The sequence below is a fragment of the Micrasema longulum genome, unplaced genomic scaffold, assembly GCF_059751315.1.
Source record: "Micrasema longulum isolate JH-2025_06_02 unplaced genomic scaffold, ASM5975131v1 h1tg002322l, whole genome shotgun sequence".
Classification (NCBI taxonomy): Eukaryota; Metazoa; Arthropoda; class Insecta; order Trichoptera; family Brachycentridae; genus Micrasema; species Micrasema longulum.
In genome coordinates, this window is record NW_028279473.1 from 147756 (window position 1) to 175241 (window position 27486).

At 33.9% G+C, this 27486-nt stretch overlaps 1 protein-coding gene across 1 annotated transcript in view; it reads left to right on the top strand.

The window, feature by feature from the left end:
• The window catches only part of LOC148272484 (glucose dehydrogenase [FAD, quinone]-like), a 44327-nt gene extending 20945 nt beyond the window's left edge, over positions 1-23382 (top strand). The window contains exons 2-5 of the mRNA XM_088239990.1: positions 9673-11132; positions 18302-18504; positions 20635-20784; positions 22685-23382. Of these exons, the coding sequence (XP_088096116.1) occupies positions 9827-11132; positions 18302-18504; positions 20635-20784; positions 22685-22897 (1872 nt within the window). The 5' untranslated portion in view covers positions 9673-9826 and the 3' untranslated portion in view covers positions 22898-23382. The remainder of the gene's footprint in view (positions 1-9672; positions 11133-18301; positions 18505-20634; positions 20785-22684) is intronic.
• Positions 23383-27486: the final 4104 nt, after the last annotated feature.

Consider the following 27486-nt stretch of genomic DNA (forward strand, 5'->3'; position numbering starts at 1 on the left):
CTCCTAACCTTTTGTTTTACAGATTAAATTGATAATTTTAATATCCACAAACACGCGCAGCGCAAAGATCTATATTTCGCTGAAAGAACAACAACAAACCATCACGCCGTTTCCCTGTAAGGGTAGGCAGAGAGGATAGAACGCCACAACACTCTATCTTTGCATACAGATCTCGCTTCCTCTACATTCATACATCTTCTCATGCACGCGCGCCGATTATTCCGACTTTTGACATGTCCATCTTTAATTATTTGATGGATTTGGTCATGCCATGTCTTTCTCGGTCTTCCCCTATTTCTGCATCCATCAACATTCGCATTGTAAATATTTTTAGCCTTTCTTTCGCTGTCCATTCGCTCTACATGTCCAAACCAACGCAGAGCTCCTTTCTGGGTTTTGTCGATAATGCTTATCTCAGCCTCACATCATATACGAATCTCGACATTTGTGCGTCTATCGTACATAGTTTTACCACACATTCGCCTGAGAGATCGCATTTCGACAGCATTCAGCCTACTTTCATCCCTGTTTTTCCAAGTCCATGAAAGCTGAAAGCTGAAAACCACACGTAAATCGGTTAAGCAGTTTAGGAGGAGTTCAGTGACATCACACGTACAGAAGAATGATATATGTATATATATATATATATATATAAGATATCACTTACATTATAATATCATGTACCAACAATGTAGGTACAAATTATATTTAAATGATATTTTTTCATAGCTTACTTATAAAAAAAATCACCGCTCGCCACTGCTACTTACACATCTAGTAAGTGGGCCGAAGTAACGCCAGGTGGATTATCTATTTACTTACGGAGAGTACTACGTAGTACCTACATTTAATAATTAATGTAGGTAAGAAGCCCAGTGCGGTCAGGCGGTGGTGTTACGAAACATATGAAATGGTACAGTAATAAATTTGTACTGCGCTTGCGCACCAACGGCTACATGTAATGATATGCAACGGCAGAAGTATACAAACTTTTGAAACATATTTTTTTTCGCTTCTTCTTTTTCTTCCTTTCCAGTCTGTAGCCTCCCACTCCTGGACGAAGGCCTTCTTCATTCTCCACCACCCTAAACGGTGACCAAAATTCATTGAAATTTATTATAGATATAAAAGACGAGTAATAATTAAATACGCAAACGTTTAATACTCCGTTTAATAAAACGTTAAAACAACAGAGATGAAGAAAATTTAAGAAAAGGTAATATAGAAGTCTTGGCATCTACAGGGCTTATGACCTGTCAATGGCTGGTTTAAGTGGCCACTTTACACTGTGTCACATTCACCATTCTGCCTATATTTGAACATCTATATTCCTTCAATTCTTTCATCTGTTGATGTTTGTGAAGTTAAAGAGCTGAAACCTTTATTTATGCAGGTGAGATTCATCTAATTGAATTATTTCACCTACATACTAAAAAAAATTGGACAAACTCAAAATATTGTTGATAAATTACCTGGTCCATGAAGAAGTATAGAAATTGAAAAAATAACATTTTCAGGCGTTGCCTAGATAGAGGTTTCACAATTAAAAATAAGTACAGTTATTCAATAATGTTTGATTATGTCCAAATGCTTGCAGACTGGCTGGATTTCCTCCCTAGGGAGTTGTTTCGTATTTAAATTTATTTCAACAGAGAGTAGACTTCCATATTCCCTTTTCGAAAACTTTTTCCCTCTCTGTTGAAATAAATTTAAGTACAGTTATGTTGCACATTTGTTGATACGCCATCGTCATAACATTGATCAGTGTTGTAAATTTTAAGTTGAAATACGACAAAAATACCTACTAGTCATTCAAACATGAATGCCGAGCGTTTGACAAGAAGGAAGTTTGACCGCTGAAGTTATGATATCGCATTCGATTGTCAATGTCGAGTGCTTTGGGGCACTCGAGATAAAGTCGATTGGTTTTCAATCGACTGCATTCATATGGGTGGTTCAAGAATGCTGTCACTCGTCGAATTACGGAAGTCACATACGATTCTAAAGACGAATGAGTCCAGCACAAGGCCCCTGACGTTGATTATGCTGAAGCTGCTGCCCTTCTTCGGGTTTCTTTCTAGCTGATTTGTTCCCAGTTTTGTGGCGTTGGAAGCTCGCCATTCACCCGGGTATTCAACACACTATATTATAAATTAAATCTTCCACTGACTGCTCCGATAGGTCCATAAACCATTTTTTATTTCCATTTTTCAATGAGCAGTAACTTCACTGCCCACTCACTAAGCTATATATTTTGACAAAGGTTCAAAATGCAGCATATTTTGATAATCTGTTACTCGAAAATAAAGTGATCAATCTTACGATTTAGGTGCCAGTCCATGAACAATGAAATATTGCAGTTTGAACAGCATTTGTGTTTGGTCAGCTCAATGCCTTTCAGGTATTGTACACTGATAACAGAGGGGATTAGAGTTTAGTGGACTGTATGGAAATTGTTACTCACTTTTAAAGTTATTCCAATAGTTTCTTATGTGGAGCACTTCACTATTGCTGCAGCACGGATACTGGTATCGTGATGATGATGACTGTATAATTTAGTCTATTTATAACACACTAAACTTCACTATGTACGAATATGGTGACGCAGGATATGATAAAGATTTATCAGAGAGGCTTCACATGTGACTTGCTCACAGGACGGTAGAAGCACAAGAATTTAAAATAGGAAGGATTTGGGAAGGAACGGAATATTTAGTCTCATATGAGTTGCCAGAAAATGTAAATTCAGTACGCAACAATGTGAAATCAATATTTCACGTCCGCCCTGCCAGAAATCGAACCCCGGCACGCAGGAATGGTAGGTGAAGACGCCAACCATTACACGACGAGGCAGACTTATCTCTACTCGATTTCCTTTTCCAGGATTTTTACCCGAGAGTATCTATCTAGTCGATAACACTCGTCCAGGGCTCTAGTTCTATTTCCCGGAACTGTAATATTTTTTTATTTAAAAAATAAATATATTTACACTTTTGTACATAATTTTATTTGTACATTGACGGGCTTATTGCCAAATGGCAATTTCTTCCAACCAACCAATAAAATAATAGTTTTATTTTTATAATTAAAGTTACAGAACATATTTAATAGAAAATAAATATTAAAAAGCTAAATACTCGTATTTATAAAAATAGAAATATACTTATTTGTTTATAAATGACCTTAAATCAAGACTATTACTCAATGGGAAAAGGGGAGAAAGAGGAAAGCAGAAGAGATTAAGGAAGAGAAAGGAGATGTTTCTTCAGACGTGATTTAAACAGAGATACTGTAGTAACATCTTCGATGGTGGAGGGGAGATGATTCCACAGTCGAGCCGCATAGACACTATATCCGTCTAGAGACAGGCAAAAATGGTTTGCAAATAATAATCGAAATATTCATCTTTGTTTTTTTTAAGAAACTTTATGACGCGTTTCGTATAATTAAGACGTTATAAAAAATGTTGTCTATACTCTGCACTTGTTTAGAAGAAATAGGCATGTTTAAATATAGGCAGAATCAATGCCGGGTCATAAGTCGTGTAAATGGATTGGCTTCCACATTTCCTTCCTAATGAGATTCTCCATCTCTGTTGCCATAATATATCAGCAAGTTTAAGAAATAATATTAACTAGAACCACTAATTGTCGACCCATGATAAATGCAGCTCCGTAGAAAATAATTCATTTAGGGTCAAGGGCTTGACAGTATTTTTACGTAGTTACGAAAAACTTGTAATTTAATGTAATTTTGATTTTAACGTACCTTCAAGGTCAAGTATTTTTTTATTCGTTTTAAGATATATTTCGCGACTCGGTATGGCAGTACAAAAAGAAGTTAAATGTAGTTTTGTAAAGATTATTCATGTTCCAATTTATATACATATTTAAAAATATTTTTATATTCAACTTATTTATTTTATATGAACTTCATTATTGATGTTCTAAAATAATCATCCTAAATATTTACATATTATATAGGTACATACATAAATGTAATCATTATATGTGTGTGTGTATGTGAGTGCTCATTCTTATTCTTATGGACCTGCCACACACTCGACGAGTGGCATGGGAAGTAGCGAGGAAAGGAGGCAGAGACGTAGTGTGGCAACATTACTCGTCATGCCGCTCGTCATGCTCCTCGTCGTGCCCATCGCTCCCTATTTTGTCGGTTTTTTGAGCGCGAGTCAAAAGACCGGCAATACGAGCACGAGAACCTGGCCACATAATCCCGCGGTCGCAGTACGCATCGAGCGCTCACGCAAGACGCGCGCGTCATTTTTAAATGATGTATATTTCTTTGTATGACATTTTTTAAACTATTTTTTGTATTTTTTTTTTACAATATACAGAAGAGGTGAAACAAAGTACCCATTGAAAAATAAAGGATATTTAAAAATGGCAAACAAAAATCCTACAAAGGCATGGCCTGTTCGTGGGTATACAAGAAATGTTTATGAATTTTTGCTCCTATAATAAATAGACAGATATAATATTTTTGTGTTATATAAGAAAGAGAAAAGAAAATATTTTGTTAAAGACTACTTACCTTAGTACTTTTTTGTTTTATAGTCATTAAAAAAGGAAATAAAAAATATATATAAAAAACATAAAAATATTCTATCATTCCATATTAATATACATTGATATAATTAGCAGTACTAAAAATGCATAGCGCGCACGCTGTCACAGTTTCATCGTCCATTGTATAGAAAGACAAATGGCAGGTGCGGAACGTCGCGATTAATTGCGCGAGTAGAGCAGTGTGTGGGCGGAGAGGGCAACATCGGGCGAGAGGGCGGCAGCGCGAGGGGCATGAGCATGAGCAGCGCAAGGAGCATTGTGTGGCGGGGCTATTAGAGGGGGGGGTCAGCGCTTTTCAAACTCCCGACGTCACTGCGACCTGTGAATATCTATTGTGACAGATCCCTGTGAATTATGAGTACTTACACATATATATGTATGTTATATATGTATATATATACATATATATATTTATGGTTTTTTATTACATTTTTTTATTTATAATTTGGATTTTAGGCCGGAGCGTTCTTTTTAAGTTTTTTTCTTTGTTTCCTCATTAAGGTTTTTAAAAAAAAAACAGATATTCTTTTATAATCATTGAGCGATGTGGCGAGCCGTGATTTATTTTATAGGTAATCTATTAAAAATGTTCATTAATTTGTACTACATATAAGTACTTACATAACACGTAAGTAATGTAATTATAAATGACTATTTTTTTGTAATTCTGTGAAAATCAACTCAAACAACAATTATTATTAACCACGCGATAAACGTAGTTTTATTCTACACTATTTTAATACAATACTTGCACAAACGTTTATTAACAAATACCACAATGACATTCCGCAGATATTTCCATTATGATCTGTCATTGACAGTACTGTCAAGACTTGAGCACTGGCCGATTTCTTTTAAAATGAATAATGCCTAAAACGGCCACTGCGAACGCCACCTGTCCTATGTGATACATAATATGTCAACGGTATCCCATCAAAGAAAAATAGTCCTTCGGAAAAAATGTTCAAAATACTAGTTTCCAAATCGAGAATCTTCTAAAAATATTTGTAATCTGCAAGTTTGTTTTAGTACTAAAAAAGCCGACTTGGGTTAAAGACGAAAAATACAGCGTACTTTTTTGTATGGAAGAATAAGCTGAGGTAATCGGCTAGTATCATCGTTCAGTAAGAACGGGCTGGGCGCTGGCACTGGGCGCGCTTCATATATATTTTTTTGTAGAAATATATAAACGGTGATTTATAATAAATGACAATTACTTTTTTTTTTTTCCCATAAACATGGTTACCATAATTTATTATTATTTAAAGTCAAATATAATGGTAAGCTGTGCATAATCGCTTACTTTGACGATTCGCCTCTGCTACACACTCTCGCATGCACACAATACTCACACACCCTCACACACCCTAAATATATATACTCACCCTAACTAACACGTACAACAATAATAAAAGGGATACACTAAATAAGAGTACGCATTGTTTTTTATTTATGTTATTTTATTGTGACTATTGTTACTAAAATTTATTGATATACTTTTAAAAAAAACTTATTACTTCTACGAGACTTTATTAATAATCTAGTAATTATATTCGATTGTGTAAATTGCATATATCTTAAATAAAATTTTACTAAAATTAATCTTCCATTAATTCTAAAAAACTGCTTTAATAACAAATAATGAAAACTAAATTTCGGTCCTTATACAATTTTTAATTTTTCTTTTGTGACTATTGGTGTTCACATATAATTGGTGAAAGATGTTTAGGGTTTTATTTTATAAATTGTATTTATATTGTGATATATTTTACTAGTTGTGAACTGAAAATAAATCAATAAATAAATAGCTAAAATTTTATTAACTGGTCACAAAACATCTTCACCTCACTAATTAATTCTGCAAGAAATCATGATTTTCGCAAACCCCTTTCGCGCGGTTTTGCTTACACGTTCGCCATTTCGCAACATAATGGCGGGTTGATATTTGATATGACATTTATGCCGGTTAACAGATAAGCCTCTATAGTTTATGGTTTAGTGTTGCCAGTATGAGAATGTGTTCAATAGTTCTTAATTTGAAGGTTTTTATAAACTTTTGTTCATCACTTAGGTGCAGTCCATTACTGGTGCCATTACCTTATTTGACCACAAAATTTCGAGGTCAGAGAATAAAGATGGACAAGATTTATTATTAGCAATACAATAAAAACATAATCATAAATTAATGAGATAATCAACGATAATCTCGCGTCCTTGTGTAAACAAAACGAAAATGTATGCAGAAAATAATGTTTGAATTAGTGTTTTTAAAACTGTTCGCGGAATTTTGGCAATTTGAGATTTTTTTTAATTGTCATACTTTTCCTATGCAACCAGTAATGTGTAGGATACTGCTTGGTACTGTGCAGCGTACATAAATCATATTCGTTACATAAAAGGTAAGGTTCCCACCTGATCAAGTTCATAACATACGCTGTATTCTACAGGTGGAAAAATAACTAAATAGTTTCTTCGCTTTAAATTTATTTCAACAGAGATGAAAAACATTTTTGAGAAGGGATATGGAAGTCTAGGCATTTACAGGGCTTATGACCTGTCATAGTTTGTTGTCACGGTTTGTAAATGCCTAGACTTACATATTCCCTTCTCAAAAATGTTTTTCCTCTATGTTGAAATAAATTTAAATATGAATAACTCCCTAGGGAGGAAATCCAGCTAGTCTGCAAGCATTTGGACATACTCAAACATTGTTCTTCGCTATTTGCTTTGTAGAAAAAAACTAGAAGCACACAGCGTGCCTATAAAACTAGTCGAACTTATCAAAGCCCTTTACTCAAATGGCGAATACCGAATCAGAATCAACGATGTTGTCACAAATTGGATTTGGTCACCACCGGAGTTCGTCAAGGTTGCGTCCTTGCACCGTTCTTTTATATAAAAAAAAATATGTTGTCCTCTCTGCCCACACACTGCTCTATTCGCGCAATTAATCGCGACGCTCCACACTTTTTATTTGTCTTTCTATACAATGGACGATGAAACTGTGACAGCGTGCGCGCTATGCATTTTTAGTATAGTTAATTTTATCAATGTCATACAAAGAAATATACATAATTCAAAAATGACGTGTGCGTCTTGTGTGAGCGCTCGATGCGTACGGCGACCGCGCGATTATGTGGCCAGGTTCTCGCGCTCGTATTGCCGGTCCTTTGACTCGCGCTCAAAAACCGACAAAATAGGGAGCGGTGGGCACGACGAGGAGCATGACGTGTGGCATGACGAGTAATGTTGCCACACTACGCCTCTGCCTCTTTTCCTCGCTACTTCCCATGCCACTCGTCGAGTGTGTGGCAGGCCCATAAGAGGAAGTCGATTCCTCAAGATCGAAGAATATCCACCTTCTTCTCCCGAAAGCTCAAAAAAGACAAAAAAATACAAAATACAATATTTATATTTAAATATTAATTGTTTTAAGCTTTGTTAATCACTCATGAATAAATATTTACCAATGAAAAGTTACTTAATCAGCCACCGTACGGGCTGGGCGTGAAATATAGTTCCTCTCCAACCGTAGCTTATAATCTTTTAATAAATTTGAAAATAAGTTGTTATATGTTAGAAAACAATGAGTTAATGTTTAAAGGTCGTTAGTGTGTAGTAGTGTAGTCATGTTTAAACAAACTGTGGAAAAAAGATAACTATTTATTGAATAGCATTGTTTTTTAACTCTGCTTACTCTTAACAAAATATGTGACAAATAGTGAACGATGGAAACTTTCAAAAATAGTGCGCCTGTAACCTTAAAATCATAAAATTTTATATGAATCCATTCAAACCGTTTAAGAATGCATCAGCTTTTGACGCGAAAGTACCTAAATTTTGCTATTTGGAACACTACACCCATAATTAATAAATTACAACAGTGCTACTAAAAGTGAACTGACATTAATTGATAAATACATAATATTTCAAATATCTGCCTTCAAATAACATACAAAATGATAAATCAAACCGCTCATACACGCGTTTGTGTAATATTCATGTAAAAAAGGGAATTGAACAGGAATGTTGCGTCTCATAAAACGAAATTATACGGACCAAAATGGACACCAAGTCGTTGGAACAATAGCCATAATCCCCCAGTAACTACATACGTGCGTTTGCAGAAATTATCAAGCAGCCAGTGGGCCACATGGCGACGGTATCTACCTACTGTCTACAAAAGCTTCTCTTCGGACATCTATCTCCCTTTGTTAACCATGGAGTTGATACAGTGCTTTTTTTATTAAGTTTTTTATTGCTTACTTCTTGGCATGAACACTTGACAAACTTACTACTGTGCTCTATTTTTTGTAAATTTATTGATATCATTTTAACTTTGCTGGAATTCCACTCGTCCATGCGCTTTGCAGCTGCACGATGATTGGTTATCTAGCTTTCATATATCAACTTGAAAATACCTAAATTTTGTAAATGGGGTCTAGAATTCCAATCGTCTATGCGCTTAGTAGCTACAAGACGTGTTGTAATCTTACTCTTTTTTATTATTCATATTATATTTTTACTTATCATTAATACACTAAATTTATTTGTCAATTTTTAAAATGTGTAAATGGGGGCTAAATTTATAACTGTCTATGCGCTCTGTAGCTGCAAGACGTCCTGTAATCTAGCTCCTTTCTGTTATAATTTTTGATTGATCTTAATTAAAAACGAGAAACTAGAATCCCAACCGTCCATGCGCTCTGTAGCTGCAAGACGTGCTGAGATATTTATTAATTGTACAGCGCTTTTGAGGTGATTTTCACAAAAATGGCGTTACATAAATTATTCAACTATATAATGCGTTTTACAATGTTTATCCGAAAGGATTTTACATGTTTTCATGACACAAGTAGGTATTTTTGTTTCTATTCTAAATGCACGCCTAGCTGGCGGTCGAAGAACGACGAAATACGCTTTGGGCATGAGTTAAGTGTCATCATTTTTCATCAATGGGTTTTGCTGCATTAAGTCGATTGAGAAACATTGATCTACAGATTCATTACTCCCACACGTAATGATGTTTACTACAACGGAATTCGTGCTCTAATCATCGAACTGACCTTATTTTTTGTTTCAGGGTGATGACAGCAGAAGATACGTAAAAAAATGTCGAGCCTTGATTTATGACAGTGAAATAATTGACAACATGGGAAAGCTATTCGTCTGCAAGGTCAAATGTAGGCGCCGATGAATGCAATATTTCAAAAATCAATCAATAAAGACATTGAAAAATGAAGTTGCTTTATATATATTTGGCGCTATGTGCGTTGATAACACAACCGATAGATTCTACATTTTCTAGTATTTATGATCTGCTCAATTCCGTGTATAGATCTTCGACACAGAATCCCCACGAAGGTCTGATCAAAGACACGAAGGTATTTGATTACGAGTATGATTTTATCGTGGTCGGAGCTGGGTCAGGAGGATCTGTTGTCGCGAATAGACTTACGGAAGTTCGAGACTGGAAGGTTCTGCTCTTAGAAGCGGGAAGCGATGAGACGTTTCTATCAGATGTTCCTCTCACTGCAGCTCTGAATCAGGTCACTTCGCTAAACTGGGGGTACAAGACTGATCCTGTTCCAGGTGCGTGTTTAGGATTAAAGGGCGGAGTCTGCAACTGGCCGAGAGGAAGAGTCCTCGGAGGAACGAGCGTCATCAACTTCCTCGTCTACACGAGAGGAAACAAATTAGATTACGATAACTGGGAAGCCCTCGGAAATCCCGGCTGGGGCTTCAAAGATGTTCTCCCTTATTTCATCAAGTCAGAAAACGTCGGAATCCCGGAGTTAAGAAATTCCAAATATCATGGAAACAATGGCTATCTAAATGTAGAAAGATCTCCTTTTATCTCTTCTCTGTTTCGCCCATTTCTGCAGGCTGGCAAAGAGCTCGGATATAATATAACGGATCCCAATGGAGAGCAGAATTTAGGGTTTTCGAGAGTACAAGCAACAATGAGAAAGGGTCGAAGATGCAGCGCTTCAAAGGCGTTTTTAGAACCCATCAGAAATAGAAAAAATCTGTTCATTTCGAAAAGAACGCGCGTTACAAAAGTTCTAATAAATCCAAATACGAAACGAGCGTATGGCGTAGAATTTTTAAAAGACAGAAGAAAATATACAGTAAGGGCAAGAAAGGAAGTTATTTTGTCTGCTGGGAGTATTGGCTCTCCTCATTTGCTGATGCTTTCTGGAGTAGGTCCCAGAAACGACTTGGAATCCTTCGGAATACCCGTCATAAAAGACTCGAAGGTCGGGTATAACCTCCAAGATCACGTGTGTCTGTCTGGGTTGGTGTTTTTGGTGAACGATTCGATTACTTTGAACGAGGGAAAGATGAGGAACCCGCGGGTGATTTTTGATTATCTCGTAAACAGAAAAGGGCCTTTTACTTTGCCCGGCGGTGGAGAAGGAATAGCCTTCGTTAAGACCAAATACACGGCGCATCAGAATGACGACTATCCCGATATCGAGCTGGTGATGGGGACAGGTGGGTTGCATGGTGATGCTTCAGGATCCCTCAGGGAATTGTTAGGTAAGTCTCCATTGAAATGTTTCCGATACTTTTGGCGGTGTTGCACGCTTTCTTAAAACAAAATTTATCAATATTTTTTTGGCTGAATATATTATGTTACTTAGTTCTGAAAACATTAAAAAAAGCATAACCTCCGTGCATGAAAGCTCGTATGATAAACAGCTGACATATAAAAATATCGACTGTGCTTAGGACAAAATCGAATCTATTCAGAAAATGATTTAAAACGGTATCTCGAAATATAAACTCCTTTACCATAAACAGAAAAATAAATTAAGAAAAAAAAAAATACATATTGTATTCAATGGACCACACACAATTATTCACACCTTTTGAAAATTATTTTAAATGCGAAGAATTAAGTACATGGATAAAAAAAATACCTATTCAAAATGCAAAATTTCTTGTTATCCACTTAAATATACGATCGATAAAAAAAAACTTTAATGAATTCTTGATAGTGATAAATAATCTACAAAATGAAATAGATGTAATCGTTTTAACGGAGACAAATATAAAGCAAGAATTAGTTAATATATACAATATTCCAAATTACACTATGTTTTATAATTTAAGAAAACAAGGAAGGGGTGGGGGCGTTATAATGTATGTAAAAGAAACATATTTATTTAAGGAAACACATTGTCCATTTAACAGCGCCGAGACGATTACGGGAGAAATAAGTATGTCTAAAAATCCTCATATAATACTATGTAACATAATTGCAATCTACAGACCGCCTAGTTGCGATAAAATTACTTTCTTATCGGAATTGAAATATTTCTTCGAGACAACACAAAAACAAAATATCGTTTATTGCGGCGATATAAACATAAACATAATGGATTCGACAAATAGACAATGTATCGAATACGAAGAAATACTGTGCGAGAACGGCCTACAGAGCGTCATAAGTGACGTCACAAGAGACGAAGTAGTATCTGGTCGAAATGTGCAATCGTGTATAGACCATATAGCAGTACGATACCACACATCTACGGCAATTTACTCAGGAATTGTGACAAATAAAATATCGGATCATTTTATGACAACGGTAGCCATAGGAAATGAAGAAATACCGGATGGCCAAAAAAAAACCATACAAATATTAGATAATAAATATATATTAACCAAACTTAAGAAAACAAATTGGGACGACCTTCTTCGTACAAACTGTCCTATAAAACTATACAGTAAAATTAAAAATATTTTCAACGATATTTATGAATCTGCAAAAAAAGAAATAAAGTATAAAAACAGAAATAAACACAAAAATCCATGGATAACAGAAGAACTGAAACAAATGATAAAAAAACGAAACCAACTTTATAAAAAATGGAAAAACACGCCAAATAATCAGAGTCACCGCCTTGAATATTCTAAATGGAGAAACAAAACAAATAAAAAAATACTTGACACTAAAAACGTTTACGACAAAAATGAAATTAATACCCTTAAAAACGATCCGAGAAAATTGTGGGAAAAAATAAATGGTTTATGTGGGAAACAAAAAAATAATCTAGACACGGTTATAATTAAACACATGAGATGTTTAGGAGATACAAAATATCTATGTAATCAATTTGCAAAAACATTCGTAGAAGAGATAAATAATATTAAACATAAATGCAATGAAAAATTCTTGAATCGTGTAAACTATGCTTTTCCAGTGCCTTTGTCCATGAGATATAAACATATTTATAAAGAAGACGTAGAAAAGATTATAAAAAACATGAATTCGAAGAAATCTCCCGGATGTGATCAAATTAGAGTCAGTGATTTAAAGGAAGTAGTGCAAGAAATCAGTCCAATCTTAGCGAAATTGATAAATTTGTGTATATGTCAAGGAGTTATGCCAGATGATTTAAAGGTATCAATAATAAGACCTATCTTTAAAGCAGGGGACCATAAGGAGTTTACTAACTACAGACCTATAGCCATCCTTTCGTGTATAGATAAAATAATCGAAAGAGCTGTTGTCAGCCAGATACAGTCCTTTTTAGATGAAAATAATATTATAAACTCAGTTCAATATGGATTTCAAAAAAACAAAAGTACTTCAACACTACTGTCTAAATTTACTGATGAAATAAATAAATACTTAAATGAAGGAAAGTACGTGGGAGTACTTTTTATCGATTTTAAAAAGGCATTTGATACCCTGGATCATCAAACCTTGGCAATAGCAATGGATGAATGTGGAATACGAGGACCATTAAAATTGTGGTTCCAAAATTATCTACAAAACAGGAAAATACAAGTCAAGATAAATGACGAACAAAGTAATCCAACCACCTCAAATACTGGTGTGGCAACAGGCTCAATATCAGGACCAGTTTGCTACATAATGCAGGTAAATAGTCTTCCCAATGTTATCGAAAAATGTACCAAATACATATTTGCTGACGACACTTGCATCTTGTGCGCTGACAAAAATATTACACATGTTGAGAAAAATATTCAATCGGACTTAAACAATATCATGAAATGGGCTCACGATAATGGGATAATACTGAACATAAATAAAACAAAAGTGATGCTTATTCATTCTACGCATACAAGTAAACAAAACAAAATACTTAATGTTAAAGGTCACGATTATGAATGTCTCCATTTAAAAAAATCACCTTGTGCCTGTCAAACGATAGAAATGGTCAAACAATATACATATCTAGGCTTAACTATCGAAAATAATTTTCATTGGAAATTACATGTAGAAAGTGTTTGCCAAAAACTAAAAGCGGTACTTATAAAATTTAATTATTTGAAATTCTGTGTTCCGCGGGCCACCTTGTACTGTTTATACCATGCGCTGGTTGAGTCAATTATATCGTATGGAGTGAGTTGTTACGGGCTAACATTTACAACGTATACAAATAGGATAAAAAAATTACAAATTAGATTCCTTAAAATGTTAGCAAGTAAAACCAACTTAATAACTTGTCAAAATGACTACGAAAATCTTTTCCCGATGTGTAAAGTTTTGACGGTACAGAATATGATATACTATCGCCTGGTAACAGAGGACTTCATGGATTTCTATAAAACGCCAATATCACATAAGCATGAAACGCGCCAAAAAGCGAGAGGAAACTTCATAGAAAGAAGAGCCATAAATGCGTATGGAGAGAGGACCAGGGCGTATATACTCCCTCGCATAGTAAAGAGACTCCCGGACGGAATAAAAAATATTGATATGAATAAAAACAAAGTAAAATTGGTTTTAAAAATCTTTTTCTTAAATTCTAAGTTCAGTCTATAAAAAAAAAAAAAAAATGGGGAAACCAAACAATTTAAAACAGTGTCAAAAAAAGTGTTTGTTTATTATTTTTTATATATTTCGTTTTCAAAAAAGACTTGATTAACTTGTATTTAATTTTTTTTAAACTTTTATTTTATTGATATTTTTAAGATTTTTTTTAAAAAATATTTTATGTAAACATTTGTTATATTATGTTACAAAAATGTTTAAAGAGAGAAATCCCTGCAAAAAAACTGCCTCTGCAGTTTGGCGGGAATTAAAAAAAAAAAAATTGTTTTGAATTAAAAAAAAAAAAAAAAAAAAAAAAAAAAAAAAAAAAAAAAGCATCAAACCACAATATCGGGCAAAGTTGTTTTATTAATTGAAATGAGTTTTTAACTTAGAGTAATAACCTAGTAGAGTCGCCCATACCGTCCATAAATAATACATGAAAATGGCCGAAACAAAATCTTAAATTGAAATAAATATGTATTTTAGTTACATAAAACTTTTAAGTATATTTTTTTTTGGATTCCTTTTAAAATTATTGTTTTTATTTAATTTATGTTTTTTTTTTTTATTATTGCGCCATTTTAAAAAATGGCAAACTCCTACTTTTCTATGTAAACATGTTTTATGTAAACTTAATATGTAAACATGTTTTTTTAAATATTTTTCTTATTCTTCTTAATTTTATTTTTTTGTAAAAAGAAATATTTGCGTTCTTATGATTTACCCAAATATTTCAATCTGAGGGCCATTTTTAACGAGTTGTTAATAACTCACTATTAGAAAATGGGAATCAAGTTGGGTTGGAGTGGATTTGAACCACGGACCTTTGAACCGTGAGTCCGAGACACTAGCCACGGGACCACAACCCGATTCTAAATTGCCACTTTTTTATAACACAATTGAAATATAACATAAAAAAAAATTGTTATACAAAACCACGTTCTAAAAGCCAGATTTTCAGCATACGTTTTTCTCTTGAGCCAGATAAGTTTCTTATTTATTTATATTTAATGGGAGCATATTGTACATTTTTGGTATATTATTTTATGAACGATTTCATTCATTTACATAACCCACTAGTTTCGGCAAGAATAGTTTTTTTTTTTAACAAAAAGGTTTCAAACTTTATACCAAGTTCTTTCTTGTACCATTTTTAGTATAATTACAAGTTTTAAACAATTATTTTTTTATACTTACGCACCCACACACACGCACCCTCTCCCTCATTCATTCCCACACGCACATGTACCCTCTCCCTCATTCATTCACGCATATACACATTCACATACACATAAATACAAACGTCACACACATACAATTACGTAAACTCTTTTCTTGTGTCATTGTCATGTGTCATTAGATTTACAGTGGAATTTTTTAAATTGGCTCTAGTATTGTTAATATCTTTCTACTTATTTTGTTTATGTAATAGCTGTAAAAATCACAAATAAAATAAAATGAGTAAAATGAATAAAAAGAATTAAATAAAAAAAATGAATAAAATAAATAAATAAAAAATACATAAATAAATTTAAAAAATACCAGAAATTGTCTAATGATTTACTTAGTACCAGGCAGAATATGGAATATGAAATGTTTTTTAAATCCGCAGGAATAATATATTCAGGTCTGAAAGAGTTACAAATCGTGTTTCATTAGATAATCTTATTAAACTCCACGGTATCATATCTCTAGCTCATTATGTTACGATAATAAAAAACAAAAACATTTTTGTATTACAAAATAGGTTCGTTGCTTGTCTGCTCGTTAAATCGACTTCAGATTTTGGTTTATCTGATCGTGGCACGTTTTTCTCGGTCGTCCTCGTCCTACATTCCCATTCTTTCTTCATCCATTCGTTCCACGGGACCAATCCATTTCGGCGATCCTTTCTTAATCTTATCAATAGGGAAATATCACGTACTACGAAAACCGATAAAAATATGTGAAATGGATTTAAATTAATTGACGGCTTCGGAAGCAAAGATAGCAAAGATGTTTTCGAGAAAAATAACAAAAACTGCTACCCTAATGCCAAAGAGAGTCTTCATGTTAGAAATGTTATTTTCACTGGACTTAAACTTTAAGATACTAATAAATTAGCTTTAATTCACACTCATTCATAAACTTTCTCAATATTTGGATGGCACGGCCATTTTGAAAATTTTAATCTCAAGCCTGTCGTTGGTCGAATAAAATGGCTGATGGATATTGCTGTTTGCTTCCAAACCATCAGAAGTATGATTTTAAACTACATTTACAACTCAACCCATGATTTTTATTTTTGAAAAGTTGATAAACTACAGAATGACATTATAATAATAAGGTGGCCTCCGTGGTGTAGTGGTCAAGACGCTTGACTCACGCGCGGAAGCACGGGTTCAATTTCGGTGAGAACACAAAAATTTAAATGTGATTTTTCTCAAGCCTGGGTGTTCTGTGACGTAATTCACCACTGTAATTGGGCCTCCTGGCCTGTTGTGGTGCAAAAATAAAAAAAATAACAAAAAATAACAAAAAAAAGTTTATTTGGAGGTTGCTATCTTCGCTTCCAATGCCATCAATTGATTGTATTTTTAAAATTAATATGAATATTGCGGAGAACTGTTTTCATATAAAACTTAAAAAAAGAAAATATATCACTGGAAAACGCGGCATGTTTGGCATTGAGAGTTGTGACGTCAAGATTCGTGACGATGTTCTATAAAAATTAGAATGGTTTGGAACAAAGTTGATAATGAACATGAATCGTGACGTATTGGGAGCGTGGCCAATGCAATGACCATTTTTGCGGGAATTCAAAATTACAAATTTAAAAATATTTTTTATGTTACTAATAAGTAGCAAATATTATTTTTTTACTGGATAGTATTTCATAGACCCTTATAAGTCTCACTTTTCCCTGTCTTAGCATCCAAAAAAATAACTCATGATCCGAACGGGGGGACCAAACGACCCCAGAGTCTACTTGTAAGTGTTTATAACCGTGCAATAATTTATTCATGTTTTCGCGTACACATATTTTACTCATTCATGTATTTTATTCATTTTTGTTAGTTTGCCGAATGCTTATGTACATAAAGTGAAATTGACCAAATCGGTCTATGGGGGATTCGAATCCCCCTCTTCGGTCCGGCTAGGTTAAAAGTGTAAAAAAAAATTATTTCTTTATTATATCGGTCGAAAATTCGCACTGTTGCCTGATTTCATCATTCGTAACCCTGTCATACATTTATTTCCCACACATCCGAGAGATCGCATTTCGACCGCGTTCATCCTTCCTCTGCCAGTTCCGTGTCTCACTTCTGTACATGAGTGTTGAGATTAAATCTCCGCTGCGCACCGTCTAGCTTCTATTGACATATGTATAACTCAGTGGGATAAAGCCACGGATATTATCCATGGCTTTATCCCACTGAGTTTCTCCAGGGTATGCTTGGTTACAGCAGTTTGAAGACTAGAAGGAATGTGTATTTAACAACGCACTTCTTTCGATTGTTGCGCGGTATTATTGACAACCCTGAAATTATGCGGAGCATTAGCTTTTATGTTCCTGATAATTACCTTAGACAGCGTCAACATAGACTGTTTCACATTCCAATATACAGGACCAACCTGTCAATGGTTATGCCTGTTGGAAGGGCTATCTCTATGTTGAACAATATCACTTTGGACATTGACATTTTTCACGTCTCTGAGGGAGTTTTTCGTTACAAGATTCTCTTACTTTTTTAACATATTATTCTTTGGATAATGTGTTTTTTTACATATACCTAATTTTACCTAATTATTTATATATGTATGAATTAAGATATTTTATTTTGTAATGTACATATATATGAATAAATAAATAAATGATAAATGAAAAAAAAAAAAAAAATGTTTATTTTACTGAAAATGGCTGCCCTTTGTCTAGGCATAACGTCCGACTTTACGAACCGGCTATATTCGGGCATCATGGACCGCGAGGCCTTCGCCATCAACCCTATCCTGCTGCGGCCGCGCTCCCGCGGCCGCCTGAGCCTGCGCTCCGCTAGCCCCCTGCGCTGGCCCCGCTTGCAGCCCGCCTACTTCTCCGACCTCGAGGACATGCGCACCATGGTGGAGGGGGCCAAGATGGTGAGATTCACCCGTCGTATAATGTCTCGAAGGAACGTGCGCTGACTATGCTTTGGGATCCGCTTCGTCTGCTTTGAAGTCTGAGAGATTGTCAGGGACAAATGGTGTTAAAACTATTAGGGTTTTTGCCCAGGATTGTAGGTACCCACCACTACCATCACGCCATTTTTCCGTAGGGGTAGGCAAAGAGAATGGACCGCCACACACGTCTAACCTAGCATACATTCCTAGCTTCTTCCACATTCATACATCTTGTCATACATGCCATTCTGTTCTGTCTGCTTTTGACATGACCAGACTTAAGATTTTGGTTTGTCTCATCATGCCACGTCTTCCTTGGTCGTCCTCGTCTCACGTTACCGCTCATTTTTGCCATATATACTTATTTTACCATTCTTTTGTCGTCCATTCGTTTTACGTGACTAAACCATCTCAGAGACCCTTTCTTAATCTTATCAATTATACTTGACTCGGATTTACACTTTCGCCTGATTTTATCGTTCATAACCCTGTCATACATTGATTTCCCACACATTCGTTTAAGAGATCGCATTTCAACCGCGTTCATTCAGTTTTCATCCTTCCTCTGCCAGTTTCATGTTCCACTTCCATACATGAATGTTGGGACTAAAACTCCGTTGTGCACTGCCAGATTAGTTTCGATTGACATATTTTTATTAGCAATTACTGTGCTTAGTGCTCCGTTCATTTTGTTGCCCGCATTCACTCTCCTTTCAACATCTTTTTCTACTCTTCTATCTCTTGAAAACATGCTTCCCAGATACACAAATTCTTCTACTTATTCGAGACATTCGTTGTTAACATTTATTATGCAGTCAGTAACCTCACTATCCCTTTCAAATACCATCACTTTTGACTTACTTTCGTTCCTCGCCAGTTCGCTCTCCAGGCATACATCATACATTCTACAGACTATTTGTTGCAAATCATCCTTGCTGCTTGCTAACACCAACACTCCATCCCCTCTAACTTTTTTCAACTATTTCTCAAACAACATAGAATATTTTCATAATTTAATCGGTGCATGTTTGTCCTAATCAGTGGATGTACTTATTAAAATGCATGTCGTGCTGGTTTTATATTTTTGTGCAACAACTATGGTGAAGGTGTATAGTGGGTTTTGCATGTTGGTTTAATTAGTGCCCTGACGAAGAGACGGGTACGTCTTGAAACCAGTAGACAATGAAAAGCCGGTAAGTGGCTATATACAAATATTTAATAACATCTAGTAAAAGGTTTGACCACAAAGTTAATGCTTTAAATAAAAAAAGTATTACTGAAGGCATAATTTTGCGTAGAAATAAAAAAAATGACACATAAATGTATGTGATTTAAAAATGCTTGTATTTCTTTTCAAAAACAAAAAAATTACATTTTGCTTCAGCCACTTTCATGTTCAATTTATTATCTTCAAATTATTACAACAAATTTTAGTTCGATACTTAGTCTGTATTGAGATCCCAGATACCTAAGTTTACTCAAAATTTGAAATGGCGTAATCTGCCGGTCTAAAAGTTATTATATTTTAGTTACATACAATTTTAAGCATATTTTTAACAGAAATACCTTTGAAAATTATTGTTTATATCTAATTTATGTTATTTTTTTTATTATTACGCGATTTAAAAAAAAAACACTCGTTTTAAAATGACAAAATCGTATGATTCCCTCATTTTCCGTGCGTTTTACTAGACTATAGCCCTAACATAATTTATGAAAATTTACATATTACAACATAGATGAAGAACATTTAAGAGAAGGTAATATAGAAGTCTAGGCATCTACATCTTCTATATTACCTTCTCTTAAATGTTCTTCATCTATGTTGTAATATGTTAATATAAACAGCTCCCCAGGGAGTTGAATCCAGTCCTTGTCTACAAAAATTTGGACAAACTCAAAATATTGTTTATGAAAATTAAATTGGTCTTTTTATGTTAGAAATACATTGTTTTTAATACTTATTATGTATTATTAATAAAATAAAATAAAAATACTTTAAAGCATAGCTTTAATGCCTCTGGACAGTGAAAAGTAGATCAGGCATCGAGTCAAATTGTCTACCCCTACTTTAGAATACGGATTATTGTATTGTTTTGCAATTTCCAGGCGGTAGCCGTGACCCTCACGTCAGGATTCAGCAAGTACAACACGACGCTCCACCAGCGCCACTACCCGGGCTGCGAGAACCTGCCCTTCCTGTCGGACGAGTACTGGGAGTGTGCTATACGACAGACGACCTCTACGCTGAGCCACATTGTGAGAAGACGTTCCGTTTCTTATAATTAAAGAAAGCAATACTATATACTTTTTTCGGTTTCAGAACAAGAACGCCTTGATTTTTATACCAAGGCAATTAGCGTAACATTATGTTAGTTATTTTGCATCGTGTAGGTGTATTACTGAACAATATTTGGCTACCTGCCATACATTCACGGAGACTGGACCGCTGTGCGCGTGCAAACCACGAGCCCGCTGCGTGATATCGCAGGATTGGTCCATTTTACACCACGGCATAATAAAATGCAATACGGTGGATTGATATTTATTGTTTAACAATTTTTTTCTGTTGATCTGGGTGTTTTGTTCGAGTCGAAATTATTATTTAAAGAGCACATTATTACAATATCTAACAAAGCTTTAAAATTATTAGGATTTGTACTTAGAACCGGAAAAGGTTTTAATAATATAAATACATTAAAATATCTTTACACATCTTTAGTTAGGAGACAACTGGATTATTATTCTCCAATATGGTCACCATATCAAATCACTTTCTCAGATTCTATTGAGAGAATTCAGAATAAGTTTCTTAGATATATTAATTTTAAGATGGGTTTTTCTAGTAATAAATTAAATTGTAACAAAATTCTAGGCTCTCTAAAATTAACTAAATTGCAAGAACAAAGAACATCAACCGATCTTACGACTTTATATTAAATAATAAAACCAATGTTTGATACCCCCGATCTACTGAGGTTGATTTCATTTTATGTACCACCTAGGTTAAGCAAAACATCTACAATATTTTTTTGTCAAAATTCTCGAACGGTAGCTCAATATAACTCACCTATTTTTGGATTACAGAATACCGGGAATGAATATGCATCGTATTTTGATATATTTAGTTTATGTCTGCCTAAATTAAAAAATAAAGTGACCAACATATTTTTATTAAAAAGAGTAAATCAACTTCAGAAGATTGGGTTAGAATATATTATATAAATAAAACACGAGTGATACTTTAATCCACAAATTTGGAATATCCAGTGACCGGTTTCATCGCTTTCGCGACATCTTCGAGACTGGTATCTTTATTAAAGAGTTAAATGTATTTATACAGAACAGAGGTAAGGATAGATAATTCACAGTTATATGTAAGTAAATTCAATAAAGTTATTTTTATCTTAAGGATCATTATCAACAATTAAAGTATCACTCGTGTTTTATTTATATAATAAATTACAATGAACTTCCATTAAGAATTTTCACTTACAAACTTAAATGTTTTGGGTTAGAATAGTTATAATTTGATTGATTAAAGCATTTTGTTATTTTATAATTACTTTAAAATGTGTTTGTATTTCAAGTAGTTGATAATGTGTATAGTACATGTATATTAATATATCATACTCGATTTTTCATATTCTTATTTTTAAGCACTCTTTAAAGCACATATATGTAAATGGCAGAAATGCCGAATATAAATAAATAAATTAATTAATGCCTGGCAAACACAATAACCAGTACACTATGAGACCGACTAATCTCCAGTCGATTTTCTTTTGCGGGATTTTTACCTGAGAGTACTCGCTAAATTTGAATAATGATTTTGATAAAATTATCATTAAAATCTCTTTTGTTAAGTTTTACTATATTATTTGAATCGGGTTGTGGTCCCGTGGCTAGTGTTACGGACTCACGGATCAGAGGTCCGAAATTCAAACCCCACTCTACCAACTTGATTTTTATTTTCTAATCGTGAGTTATTTACAACACGTTGAAAATCAGCCAATGAAAGATCATATATCCCTGTAAATGCCTAGATTTCCATCCTTCTCTAAAATGTTCTTCATTTCTGTTGTAATATGTAATAATTATTTTCGTTTACATACGAGTATACACCTACATCCATTGATTTTTTCGTTAATTTTTCTAGTCTGGCACCACGAAGATGGGTCCAGTGGGGGATCCGACGGCTGTGGTAGACCCGAGATTGAAGGTCATCGGAATCTCTGGCCTCCGAGTGGTGGATGCTTCCATCATACCCGTCATTCCGGCCGGTCACACCAACGCTGTAGTCTTCATGATTGGAGAAAAGGCATCGGACCTCATCAAAGAAGACTGGGGTGTGCCAACTGATCCATTCTGAGCTAAGAAAACTCAAAAACTCCCAATAGACCTGATATACTAATTTATTAAATAAAAAATATGTTTTTTTTCCATTGCATAAACACAATGTTATAAAATGTATTATTAAACTTTCATAAACATAACAAAAATAAATGTCACCATCATGACGGTGTTTGTCTATGGTGGTGAACAAAGCATTGCAAATGCAGATAATATTGATCATCTGTTACAGAAACATAACAAACGGCGCACTTAAATCAACCTTGGCAAATAAATGCTAAATTAGCAGTTCACAGTGGAGTCCTGGTGCCGACCCTAATGTACGGGAGTGAATTATGTACTTGGATGAAAGTAGGCTGAATGCTTTCAAAATGCGATCTCGAATCACGAATGTGTGGTGAAATTATGGACGATAGATGCACACATGTCGAGATCGTACATTATTTATTTATTTATGCTTTATTAAGTTAGTTCAAAACATCTTAAGAACTAATATAAACTTTTAATAACATTACAATTTTTTTATCAAAATTTCTTTATAACATATTTTTTCTAATTAATTTGAAATATTTCGATCTTTTCTATCTCTTTTATTCCTTTATTGTGTTTTTATTTTTATTTTTCAAAAAAATAAATGCCAGTTTAAGTTGGCAAGCTTGTTAAACAATATAAAGAGAACAAAATCAGTTTATGTATTAATGTTTAATTCCCGAGACAAAACCATGAAAAAAAACCATGAAGCATAGGAGTGAATCTGAGTTTAGTTTTTTTTCATTAGTCGGAAAACATCTTTATATATATTCTTTCAGATTTACGTGTGGATTTCAGCGAAATGTAGATTTTTGTGCTGCGCGTGTTCATAGATATTAAATTTTTTAATCAAATCTGTAAAAAAGTTAGAAGCATAAATCTTTTTTTCATCGACCTACCAGATTTTCATTCGACGAGAATGTATGAACAAAAAAATGGAAGGATGTTGTTTTTTGTGTTTGAGAAAAATTGGTTTTGGAATCTTTACAAACAACATTAATAAAGTGCACCCCTGTTGATGAGAAGAGCCGAGTTTGACATTTGCAAAAAGAATTATATATATGAAAATTAATAATTTTATGTTTTGGTAATCAACCATAAACAAGTACCTAGCTAGGTACCTACTTAAATTAAATATTTGAAGATTAACCATTTTTAGTTTTGGAATTTAATCATATATAAGTACCTAGGTACCTACTTATCAATGAAATTTCTTTTTCCAAGCTAATAGCAGGCAAGCCAACGTTTGAGCAGGACAAGGTCTGCTGGGTCCGCTAGTTTATTATAACATTTGATGCCTTGGTCTAAGACAGGCCTCAATAAAGAAAAAAATATGATAAAAGTACTGATGTATTTAGTAACAAATTGCCTCTTCATGCTTTGTGATTATTTGTTATTGGTGCATGAGGAATTCTAGTCTAATTTTTTTATGCTATCAGGGACTCATTAAACGGCGTTATTTATTTATTTAATACAGCACAACTGTCAACTACAATGTACAAATATGTTTAGTACATAGAATAAAGAATAGTCCAGAACCGCATACGCACATCAAACAGAAGGCGACTAAACTACTCATTAACGAGGAGGTTTACATTTTGACCCATTAGTTTCTTTGTAGACGTCGCTCAGTATGCAACTCCTGATTTGAATTCAACTATGCCGTGATGCGTCCTTTTAAAGTGTAGAAATACTGCTAGGATCTTAAAGAAACAGGATAGTGTCACATTTCATGTGTAATTAGCAAACGAATGTTTAAGTAGCAAATACATTACTTAAAAATTGAATTATTTTCCATCTGTCAGATTGTCGAAGAAACAAAATGGAAATTTCGTGAGTGTTGCCAGGGTAGTAAATTTTTTACCCTACTTTGCTCATCTAATGAAAGAACTAATGAAAATTAGACCTCGGATTAAACAAAGCCGTGGAGGAAATTTGAACATTATCTTTAAAACATTAAATATTATTTGACATGATATAAAAATATCCGTTTTATGTAAAATAAAATTTGTTTTATATTCTAAGTTCAAAGTTCATTAATTAAATTACTCTTATTAAATGACCCGTTACTTATCTTCTGTGTTGTGTCAATCAATGTTTCCGCGTGCACAATAAAATTTTAAAGAAATTAACAGATTGCTTTTTTTTTACCTTACATTTGTGTTATGATTATTTTTTTTCCCATCAAGCAACATTACGCAACGACATCACGAATGCGCGCGGCGAAAGTAGGGCATAGTGGGGGGATTATTGGACACAGTCCGATGTATTCAAATATGATTCTACGCTCCTTCTGGACTATTCTTAATTCTGTGGTTTAGTATTTACAAAAACATGATTTTAAAAAATCACAAAAGATTGTTAAGGTACAGCAAGTAGTCCATAAAAACTATAGTAAACAAAACAACTGTATCAAAAGTTAAAAAACTTAAATAAACAAGAAATAAAATTATTAATTATTATGAAAATAAAACTTTGTTATTAGTGTTACACAATTTTATTATTTTACAAGAACACAACTATAGTTTCGGGAGAGCACTCCTCCCATCGACGTGTGATATAAAACTAATATAGTAAACACAGAATATTGTTTGAATTATTTGTTTATTTTTTGTTTAAATTCTACGACATTTTAAACAATATTCTGTGTTTACTATATTAGTTTTATATCACCCGCCGATGGGAGGAGTGCTCTCCCGAAACTATAGTTGTGTTTTTGTAAAATAATAAAATTGTGTAACACTAATAACAAAGTTTTATTTTCATAATAATTTATAATGAAGTGTTACGAAGTGAATGCCAATTTAATTTTTTAAAAAGAAATAAAATATCTACAAACATATTTATAAAGAAATCACTAGTATAAATTATGATACATAGTTAGAGAGGAAGAGTCTAAAGCTGGTAATCCCAGCATGAAAAAGATCCACCTCTCTCGGTAGGCTGTTCAACGGACCAATTATTCTCCCTACAGGCATAATTAGCTATAAATTTGTCCTTACATTCAGAAAGAACAAATGATCTGTGTTATCTATACAAAAAAACGAAATCTTTCATGCGTAAACCCCTTTACTTTTAATAAATGTGCATATTTAGTTTGGAGCACATAATAAACAAAATGAATAATGATTTAAATGTAAATCATTGAAAAATAGAACAGTTAAAAAGCTATTTTACTTCTCTTTGATAGCAAAATTTGGCGTGAAACCTTTTAATTTTCAATAGATATGTTTTATGTGTGAATAAAGTGTTTAAATTAATAAAAGCATTTCATTTTTGATCCAACAAAATGAGGAGTGCTGAGCTGACATGGACGGCCAATTAAAAAAACAATTGCTATAAGTTTTGTATTTATATTTAATTACTCAGTGTATGACGTCACTAATTCTCTTCGGCGAGTTGTCTTAATTGGTGGGTCAGCTTCCCCAAAACCTATCACAATGCTCTATCATCGGTTGATTCAGAAGAACTAATGATGTCATTTAAAGCAGTTCGTTTTTATTAAAATCGATTTTATTATATTTTTCATATATTTTAGAGAAACTTTGCAGTACAATTAAATGCTTACATTTCTTGTTTAAACATACGCATTTCCTCAACTCAACAATGTTTTCAGTATGTGCAAATGTTTGCAGACAGGCTGGATTTTCACACTAAGAAGTTATTTAGATCTAAATTTGTTGCAACAGAGAGGGAAAACATTTTCAAGAAGGGAATATGGATGTCTACTGGTTTTGAGACGTACCCGTCTCTTCATCAAGACGCCAATTAATTGTTAAATTGTTGGTTTAATTAGTGTCCTGGCAAAGAGACGGGTGCGTCTCGAAACCGATAGACATAGAAAAGCCGGTAAATGGTTATACACAAATATTTGAAAATATTTATTTAAATATTTAGGTTGTTCGGACCAATGCTCAACCAAATATATACCTACCTATCCGTCCTTCCCGTTTCCTAGCGCACTCCATGTAACAATATTTCTACGTGCGAGTGCCGGAATAAACATTTTATTATCAGTACAAAATCTAACATTAACGAGTGAAGTGCTTTACTAATATTTTCATAAGCGAGCTGGGCCTGTGTCATTTTAAACCGCCAGTTCCATCCAGACAAGTTGTGCCAGCGTCTTCCGACCGCCAGCTTCACCAGGGTTCTAGCACTCCTCGCGGCTCATCCATCAGCAGGTTAGTGGAGTTGCGCAAACTTCCTTCCTAACAATACAGTCCACTTACTAAATTTTTCTCCTCCTAGGACGAGGTATTCAGAACGAAAGGAAATATTTCTTTCCTTAAAAAGAAATAAAATAAATAAAAACAAAAACTAAGCATAAAACAACTTTATGTAAAAGCTCTGTTACTGTACGCACACAAACATTATTCTCTACCTTCCATAACTTCTTTCACAAATACAAGAAGTACTGGATACTCCACCTTGATGCTGCAAAAAAAAAAAAATACAACCTTCGGTCAAAGAGGATTGGCCTACTACTCGGTTGAAGTGTACAATTTACTTCCATTATCCATAAGGACAGTTAGTAAGTACTCACAATATAAAATTGCTATTAAGAAATGGATAGTG